At 42.7% G+C, this 10,086-nt stretch overlaps 1 protein-coding gene across 1 annotated transcript; it reads right to left on the bottom strand.

The window, feature by feature from the left end:
* Window positions 1-2,007: 2,007 nt before the first annotated feature.
* On the bottom strand, window positions 2,008-7,131 carry MRPL50 (mitochondrial ribosomal protein L50). Its single transcript, XM_036738739.1, has 2 exons — window positions 7,010-7,131; window positions 2,008-2,692 (listed from the first exon to the last, which is right to left on the bottom strand). The coding sequence occupies exons 1-2, from the start codon at window positions 7,099-7,101 to the stop codon at window positions 2,302-2,304; spliced, it is 483 nt and encodes a 160-aa protein (XP_036594634.1). The 5' UTR covers window positions 7,102-7,131; the 3' UTR covers window positions 2,008-2,301.
* Between the last annotated feature and the right edge of the window lie 2,955 nt (window positions 7,132-10,086).

Raw genomic sequence — 10,086 nt, 5'->3', positions numbered from 1 at the left:
GTAAGTATCTAGGGCTGGATCTGAACTCAGGTTTTCCCGAAACCAGGCCCGGCACTCTATTCACTCTGCCACCTTGCTATCTCAAAAAGCCAACTTAAAGACTCTACTCCCTCAAAGGACAATATTGATTTTTATTAACTCATTTGTTAACAGCTCCACTCCCATAAATAATCTTTGTGCATGTTTTTTTTATTTTATATTCATTTTGAATTTAAATAAAGCTAAAAAAAGATCATTTCCATGCGCATAGCACAACATAAAAAGAAGATTTAGTATAAAACCATGAAATGTCCATTTCAGTTTACCTTTTAAAAAAACTACATAGTGAGTACTATACATCATTTTCAAGGTTACTCTGCTTTTCTGTGCTTCAAGTTTTCTTTTGTTTTCTGCTATATACTTTTTCTTTTCTCCCCTCTCCCCACCCTGCCCTAGAGAAGGCTACCATTAGATACAAATAAGTATATATATATGTAAAACCATACTATACATACTTCTATTTATCAGCTCTTTCTCTGGAGGCAGATGGCATTTTCCTTCACAGGTTCTTTCTTGTGCACATGCTAAGTTCATACAAGATTTCTTGATAAGTACAAGAGGTATATTGTTCAATGACACTCTGAGGGTGTCCCACACAAAGTCAAAATGGAAAAGGGATTCCCTCTAGATGGTGAGGTCCTCCAGAAACTCCTATTTAAGGATGATATTTACATTATCAAGCCTCAGATCATTACATGGCATCCTCACTGAGATAGCTAATTACTCAAAAGAGATTGAGTTAATGATCCAAACAAGAAAAACTCAGTGGATGAAATACGCAATTATGGAAACAAGCACATAAAATTAAAAGGCTAGTCCTCTAAATTAGTGCATCGGGGTACATGAACAATGGATTGGGTCTAGAATTAAAAGAAGAGAATACTGAATTACACTTGGAAATTGTTCAGTACTTTTTGTAATTCCAAGCTATTTCACATTAAAAAACAAAATCTTTTTAATACCAGTGTTGATGAAGTGACACCATATGGCTATGAATTCCAGAATACCACAATATGCAAATAATCCGAGTTGCAATGGAGATACACATGGTCAGTACAAGTAAGTTGCAGCACATTTACATAAAGAGTAGTGTGAGCAGTACAAATGAGGAAATTCTTATCAGAAAACACGGGTTAGTTATGCAACAAAAACACAAGTTGTATGAGACAAATGCCCTGAACTGCACTGCTATCCACAAATTGAAAAGACACTTAAAAGTCTCCTGCATGCTGCATAGATCTACGGATGATCTATGGATGATCTATGGAAGAACATGGATAAGAGTTACTTACACAAGACAGAAGGGATACAGATGAGTTTTAGTTGGCATGAATGGAGGGAATACCCACAATGATAAGATAACAAGTTCAATGAAGTACTGAAACACCAAATAGTGAAAGAAGTATTTGCAGCTTGTATGGATTGCAAAGTATTACAATTTCTATTCCTTTTAAAAAAATATTGAGAAAAGACAAAGTTGACTTGCACTCCATGAAAATAAGTTTAAAGTCTGCAAAGTGCTTTACAATTATCTCATTTTATCCTCACAACTCTGGGATGTAGGTGCTCTTATCCCCATTTTACAGATGAAAAAACTGAGGCAGACAGAGGTTAGGTAGTTTGCCCAGGGTCAAAACATCTAGTAAGTGTCCGAGGCCAGATTTTTTTTTTCTTTTTTTGATGTTTAAATAGCACTTACTACATGCCAGGCTCCATGTTAAATGCTTCACAGTTACTGTCTAATTTACAACCTAGCACTATGTTTTAGAGTTGAATAGTTTGTTTTGCTCTAAATTGTACAATAAGTTGGACTGCCCAATTGATATTTTCTTGTGCCCACAGAGATAAATAGAACCTAATATATAAGAGAATCCAGAGAGAAAAATTATAACAAATTATTATTGTCTCAAGGCCAGGAAAATTTCCAGTAATTACCATCCTCTCTGAGAACAGAAAGACACCAACCAATTCAAATAAACTCAATTCAATGAGTATTTATTAAACAAACACATGTTCTGGGTAGAGCATAAATTATCTGATTCCATAAAGAACAGGAGAGAAAACTTCTCCAGCAGAAAAGAAAACACAAATCCCTGTCTTCCCCCTTACTTAACACACGAGGTCACTAGTGAATCAAAAATACATTCTTCCTGTGAACAAGCGCTCTAGCAAAACAATTTTACATGACTGTAAGTTTTTAAAAGGTTGATGATAAATCTCTCTCTCCTTGAGGAGAAAAACAAAATTCAAGTTCAATTTGCCTCAGTAATCCCAGGTGATTTTCAAGTTGGAAGGCAGCTGCCTGGAGCTAATCTCATCAAATTTAGTTCCATCCTGCACAGGTATGCTATAGAAATGAATAACATCCTTCACACTGCGCATCTCATGAAGCCTAGAGTTGGGTACCACATGGCCAAATTCTTCAGCCAGCTGCGCCAAGAGAAAAAACTTCAGTTGACTCTTTTCCAGGCTGGTTTCTTGCCAATTATTATTGAGGCATGTACCAAAAACTCCCCTGACGTGAGATTCCACACGATTCTGGAGATCCTCAGGAGGAACATACTTTCGACTTCGTGGTGGTGGACATTCCAGAATAGGCTCTTCTTTAATCTCTACTGCTTTCTCAGGAACTTGTACTTCTTCCTGCTCCTTTCTAAAATAAGAAACAAGAGGCAATGATATTAATTATCATCATTCCTATTAATAGCTTTATGGTTAAGAAGCACTTTTAATTCCTAGACCATGGCATTACTGAAATTATTAAGATATTTACAATTTAAAAAAACAACAACAACCTAATTCCATCTACTAAGGAGGAAACTGAGGGTCAGATCTGGTGAAATATGATACTCTGAGGAAGTATAAAGTAGGGAGGAGTAACCTGAAGGGCCAGAACACCAAAGATTCACCTGGTCATTCATTTGGCAGAGAGCTGAGTGCTTAAAACCAAATCCTCAGTCTCATAGTGATTTACAATTTTCAAAATGTTTCATTGTCACTGTGTCATTCGGTTCTCCCAACAGCTCTCTACGTGGGACATGGCTTTCTTCTGACTTTATAAGGGGAAAACTGATGTTTGTAAGTACAGAAACTCAATTCAACAACATTGTGTAAATTCATTGTGACAGGCACTGGAAATAAAGATAACAGGTATCGCCCTCAAGAAGTTTGGAGTCTAGTAGAAGGAGACACATGCACACAACTATGAGTCTGCACATGCTTAAGTGTATAAAATCGGAGTAGCATGAGAGGTTCAGGAAGGAAGTGGCGATAATTAAGTGGCAATGGTAAGGGAAGGCATTATGGAAGAGATGGCACCTGAGCTGAGCTTTGAAGAGAAGATTTCAAAGGTGGAGACATGGCAGAGTCATCCCAGGCTGAGATGAGTATATGAAGATGCACTGCGGGACAGACTTCATAATAACCGGGAAAGACGTACGTGATCTGATGCTGAGTGAGGGGAGCAGAACCAGGAGAATGTTATACATGATTACAGACACACAGTATCTGTGATGACTAACTTTGATAGACTTGGCTCTTCTCAGCACAGCTCCAAAACACTCGTGATGGAAAAAGCTATCCACATCCAAAAAAAGAATTATGGAATCTGAACGCAGATTGAGGCAAACTATTTGTTCTCTTTTTTGGTTTTGTTTCTTTCTCATGATTCATTCCATTGGTTATAATTTTTCTTTACAACTTGATTATTGTACAAATAAGTTTACCGCAAAGGTATATATAGCACCTATATCAGATTACACGCTGTCTTGTGGGGGGGGGGGGGTTAGGGAGAAGGAGAGAGAGGAGGAGAAAGTTTGGAACTCAAAAACTTGTGGAATTGAGTGTTGTAAACTAAAAATAAAAAATAAATTTAAAAAAAGGAGAAGAAGATACACTGCGGAAGGGAGAGTTAGAGGAAAGAAGGAAACAAAGAACTGTCCAGTCTGGCTGAAGGAAATAAAGCATGAAAGGGAGGTTACAGCCAGATAGTGGGGAGCCCTAAGCTTATGACAAAGAAATGTCTTTTATTTGATAAGGAGTGGGGAGTCACCAAAAGCTAAGCAGGGAAGGGAAAGTCAGAATTGTTTGTTAAGAAGATTATGTTGGTAGCAATCAGAAGGACAGTATGGAGGCAGGATGATCAGGTAGAAGGCTGCTACTACTACTAAGTCTTAGTACAAGTAAGGAGGTCCCAAACTAGGATGGCAGCAGCTAGAATGGAAAAAAAACAATGCTCAGGACAATCATTCATTTAGAACTAATTACATCCTTCCTCTGTCAACTTCCTCAGTGCTCCCTAATGCCTAAAGGATAAAATGTCAATTCCTTGGCCTGGCATTTAAGAGCCTTCATACTGTTGCTCCAACCTACTTCTCCAGCCTCATTCCGCTGCTCCCACCTCTTCACACTCTACATCCCAGAGAAACTGAACTACTAGCTGTTTCTGGAGCTTAGTCCTGCTCTTTTCTGTCTCTACACATTTATACAGGCTGTCCCCCTTGCCTGAAATGTGTTCTCTCCTCATCTTCACCTATTAAAACCCCTTTCTTCCTTCAAGTCTACCTCAGGTGCTATCCCTTTCACTAAGCTTCCAGTTGCTCCCAGCTAAAAGCATCCTCTCTCCTTCCTCAAATTTTCCTTAGAGCTTTTCATCTGGTCCTCTCCTCTTCCTATCATACTTATTCTTGTATCTGTGGGGATATCTTAGACCATCTATAGACCATCAAACTTCTTGTGGACAAAGACTGTGCATTTTTTAAACTTTATATCCCCAGGGCTGAACATAATGCATCATATATAAATACTTTAAAAATCTTTGCTAAATTGAAATCTATCTGGCATTTTAGAGCTTCCTCACAACTCCAGGAGATCATCGATTTTGGATTTAGAGCTAGAAAGGACTTTTGAGGTCCCTACAAATCTCTACAAGCTCCTCATTTTACAGATAAGGAAATGAGGCCCAGAGAGGTTAAGTAAGGAAAGTAACACAAGTATTAGAAAACGACTTGCCTAGGATAACAGAATTAATGAGTGGCAGAGCCAAGACATCTATTTCAACTATACCACAGGCAATTATTAGGTGGCAAGGCACCATGCTAGGCATAGCAGGGGATGCAAAGATGTATGAGGAACAGTTCCAGTCCTCCACAAGGCTTGCAATATAGTTGGGAAGATAAACACAAGGAAAGTTAACTAGTGGTTCAAGACATTATAGGAAGATGGTACACAGTCACAAGTGATAGCGAGTCCTTTGGACACTCAGTCCCAAAAGCGCATGGTGGAGGCTGGGGAAAGAAGTAAGGCAAGTTTCTAGAGAGTTACATATCACATAATCTACAGGGTGTTCCTAAAGTCTGGAACCAAAATGCATATTTTCAAGAAATGAAATGAATGAAATTTTCAACATTGTATTTAAGTGGAATATTAACAAATAACATCTTCAATATGATTCCTATCATTTGTGATGCAAAGGTTAATGTGCTCTGCAAGATTCATGTCAACTGGATGCAATAACTCCACACTGCCCACAATTTTAGCACATTCACTTTTTATGCGTTCAATCAAGTGTGTTGCATCTGTGATTTTCACTGAGTGCACCTTCTCCTTTAGCATACCCCAGAAAAAGAAGTCAAGGGGGCTAAGATCTGTTAATATTCCAAGTATTTCAAAATATGCATTTTTGCCTATGTGTCCAGACTTTAGGGACACCCTGTAATTGGAACTTACGGGCTACACAAACTCCTCCAAAGACAAATTTGCCTACTCAGCAACACTCACCGGGCCCAATAAAACACACGCCTCCAGTCACCCCTCCCACCCCCTGCATCCTTCATCCTTGTTATCCACACTTTAGGCAAACGCTGTTCTTTCTTTGCCCTGTAACTCTTTCAGAACGAAGCGGCCTAACCCTCCCCCACTGAACCACTGCCAGATGTCCCTCCCACCGTAGGCTGGCAGGACCTTATTCTACCGTGAGCAGCTCCCCCGCCTCTGCTCCCCTTTGCACCATCCAGCCCTTCACTTCCCGGCCTTTCTGTGTGAACACGGGTAAGAGCCGAGAAAAGGCCACTGGAGCGGCCACAGAGGGATGCCGCTGGTGACCTCTGAGAAAGGAAGTTTCAGCCGAGGGACGCAGGTAGAAGCCTGCAGGGGAAGAAGGTGGAGCGAGCGGGTTCTGGGGAAAGCTGGAAGCGCAGAGGAGGGACTGGAGGAGCCTATGGGTGGCGGAGGCCCGGGCAAGCGAGGGAGCAAGCTGCTATGAGAAGTGAACAAGGATGACTCTTCCTAAACTGAGGGCAGTCCTTGCTGGGGCGTGGGGGGGGGGGGCGCGCCCCTAAATGACACTTCGTACAACGCGAGAGTTGCCTGTCAGAGACCCCAGATCAGTTAGGGGGAAACGCCTGAGATCACCACTGAAGAGAAAGCACCAGGCAGCGGAAAGAGTCTTGGCCTGGTTTGGGGGGGAGGGGTGTATCAAGAGACCTGGGTTCTAGTCCTGACTTCTAGTCCAAGGTCACCCTGGAGACGTGAATTCCCCTCTGAGCCTCAACTTCCCCATCTGTAAAAACAAAACCGGTCTAGATGACGTCCGAGGACCCTTCTGACCGGCACAATCGATGGGTTCTGTAATGCAGGTTGGACCCACTTCACAGGGAGACAATCTGAGATTGGGGGGAGGAGGATGGGAAGAAGCGGGGAGTGGGGGGTGTCGGTGACAGGACTATTCATTACAGAACCTAAGGCTGTGGAGCTAGACGGGACCTTGGGGATCACCTAACCCGGCCCGTCATTGTACGAATGGGGAACCCGAGGCCCAGAGACAGGGAGCGACTCGCCTAAGGTCACACAGCGCGGATTCCGAACCCCGTTTCCCCCTCCATGCCCCTCTCGGCCAGGCCCGAGCTTCCAGTTCCAGTTCCAGTTCCCTCCGGTGGGAGCCAGATCGGGACCGACCGGCTGTGGTTTCTACCTGTTCTGGCTCCACAGGGCCCGGCGTGGGGTCCTCAAGACTGTCCTCGCGAGTCGTCTGCAAGACAAGCGGAGTCCAATGACCGCCGCCATGACAGCCGAGGCGCGTGAAGGCGAAGAGCGAGCTCCGCCCCCGCCGCACACCGCTCCAGAGCCCAACTGCATGCCGGGAAATGTAGTTGGATGACCTGGGAGTGGCATGGCGGGGCATGATGGGAGTTGTAGTCCGGGAGCAAGCACGTCTAAGGGGCCCTGGACCATGGTGCAGAACGGCCTGTTAATACCCCTGGGCCTGGGGGGGGGAAAGCTTCAGGAGGGATAGGAGAGAAATTCTGTAATGATCCCATTAAACCCATACCTTATTCTGGAGGGAAGTAAAGCTTTCTCCCCTCTTCCCCATTCTATTCCAGAGGTGGAGTCTGGAAAGACTCCATCCCTCCTTCCAAACTCCAGCTCAACAGATCCTGGGCTTCTGGTTTCAGGCTTTAAGAAAGGAAATGTGGTTTCAGACTCCTCCAGGATCTGGGAAGGGAGATAAAGACGCTGGGAAAAAGCTGACAGATGGAGGACCCAGAAACTTCTACCATGTCCTTATTCCCAGCTCCTTATACTAGACTTAGGGAATCTCCCTATGGGTGAAATTTGAGACCCTCTCTCTTGGTTGAGCTGAGTTATCTAGACAGACTCACATAGACACACATAACCTACGTGGGCAAAGCGACTTAGCATACTTCACACATCTCTGCATCTCAAAGGTGTTTGTCTTTACAATAATGTATCTATGTATCTATTTTTTCCTGGTTCTGCTAACTTCATTTTGCATCAGTTGATACACGTCTTGATCAAGTTTTTCTGAAACTTTCCCCTCCATCATTTCTTAACAGCACAGCAGTGTTCCATCACTTCATATATTATAAATTGTTCAGCTATTACCCAGTCGAGGGGTACTCCATTTATAATTCTTTGCCATCCCCAGAAGAGCTACTATAGATATTTTTATACACGTAACCCTTATCTTCTTTCTTTTATATCTGTAAGAAATGAGGAGTTTTGTTTCCACAGAACTAAAGGTGTACTTCCCCCCCCCCGCCCCATCCTAGCTTTAGCAGAAACCAGGCCTCAAGGTCCCTCAGGTGAGAGGTCAGAGGCTTGTACAGAATGCGAATGCTTTTTGAGAAGGCAGTCAGGGGAATGAGAGAGGCCAAACCGCTTGAACCAGTTCAAGCTTATCTAGGGTCTGGTCTTGGTCAAGAATCTAGGCCTACTGATTTGCATAATTTGCATATGTTAAAGAGGGAAAGTAGGGGAAGTAAAAGAATGTAGTTTAATCCTAAACTAAGACAAGGAAAATCTAATTAACTTCACTTTTGCTTCTGTATCCTTATTATCCTACCTATATAAACTGTATAACCTCGGAAAACTATGTAAAAAATAAAGATTGTAAACTAACCATAACTCTAGCAGGAGTGGAGGGAATGGTTACCCCTGCTCCTGCAGCTGTATCAGTGTGTAGTGGCCCAGTGAGTACTATACCTGCTTTCTTGAGAAATATAATAAAATGCCTTTTTCTGCTCATTCTAGTCCTGAGTTCTTTGGGTGAGAGTGGGCAACCCACTCTTAGTCCTGAGCTTTTTGGGTAAGAATGGGCAAGTCACATGGTTTTTCTTAAGGTTAAGGAAAGCAAAGCAGCAGAAGCTTGTCTTAGGCTGACTTCCTGACCCTGTCTTGGGGAGTGCTGTGATTTCCCCACTGCGGTGTTAAGAGGGCAACCACTTGGGACTTCCCTGCGGAACCCTGTGGTCTGCACAGCCTTCTTAAGGGGTTATCAGTTTGGACTTCTGGCAGTGTCGGTAACCTTGTGATCTTACCACTGTCCTAAGGGGCCATCACTTGGGTCCTCCCTAGGGTCTGACCCGTAGGAGGCCCTGTGATCCCCACAGATTAAGGGGGGCTACCACTTGGTCTTCCTCTGGAAGTCCTGTGGTCTGTACAGCCTTCTCTAGGGATTATCACAGGGTTCTTACTCAGGACTTTGGCCCTGCCTAGGAAGTCCAGTGATCCCCAAAGCTGCATTTTCTCACAATTTGGGGAAATCCAGTGATCCCCAAAACCACGTTTCTCACAATATCTTTTGTACATAGACTGAATAGCGGTATTGCTGCATTGAAATTTAATAACTTTTAGAGCATAAGTCCAAATTGTTTTCCAGAATGAATGGACCAGTTTGAAGTTCCGTCAATAGTATATTGTTTCCCCATAGCTCCTTCAGCATTTGTCTTTTCCTTTCTGTTAACTTTGCCGATCTGTTGAGTATGAAATGGAACCTCAGAGTTTTTAAAATTTGCATTTCTCTAATTATTAGTGATTTAAAGAATCTTTCATATGTCCATTAATAGCTTGGATTTCTTCCTCTGAAAACTGCCCTGTCATATCCTTCAACTGTTTATCATTTCAGGGAATGGTTCTTATTTTTGTGAATTTGAATCTGTCCTAATATAGCTTAGAAATGAGATATGTATCAGAAAATCTCATGGCAAAGATTTTTCCCATTGTAGCAGATTTTAAGAAGTCCTTCCATAAATCCCACAGGTCTGAGATTGATCAGGAGCCAGGTTTTACCAAAAATTTCCTATTTTCCTCAGCTTGGTCTTTCTTCCCCATAGGCACATTTTCAAAGTAGAGTCCTAAAAGTATTAAATGATAACAGCACTAGGTTTCAAGTCAGGACCCCAGTAAGTCACATTGAGTCACTGAGGCTGGAGTGCTGCTGCCTGACGTTAGCCCTACTTCATCCTCTCCTTTTAGAGCTTTGTCAGGAAACTCAGCCAACAAAATCATATTTCCAGGTCCCAAAGGCCCAAAATGACTTGTACTAGAGACTAATTGGGGCAGCTAGGTGGCTCAGTGAATAGAGTGCCAGAGGCATAAAGACAGGAAGATTCGTCTTTCTGAATTCAAACCTGACCTCAGACCCTCACAGGCTGTATGACCCTGGGCAAGACCCTTAATGCTGTTTGCCTCAGTTTCCTCATCTGTAAAATGATCTGGAGAAGGAAATGGCATGCTATTCCAATATCT

Source organism: Trichosurus vulpecula, chromosome 9 (genome assembly GCF_011100635.1).
Source record: "Trichosurus vulpecula isolate mTriVul1 chromosome 9, mTriVul1.pri, whole genome shotgun sequence".
Taxonomy (NCBI): domain Eukaryota; kingdom Metazoa; phylum Chordata; class Mammalia; order Diprotodontia; family Phalangeridae; genus Trichosurus; species Trichosurus vulpecula.
This window is presented reverse-complemented; position numbering and strand designations above follow the sequence as displayed.

Bases quoted from the DNA above. Each gene is read 5' to 3' on its own strand.
- MRPL50 (XM_036738739.1), bottom strand. From the start codon at position 7,101: ATGGCGGCGGTCATTGGACTCCGCTTGTCTTGCAGACGACTCGCGAGG. The intron at 2,693-7,009 runs GTAGAAACCACA...TTCTTATTTTAG, and splicing joins GCCCTGTGGAGCCAGAACAG to AAAGGAGCAGGAAGAAGTAC.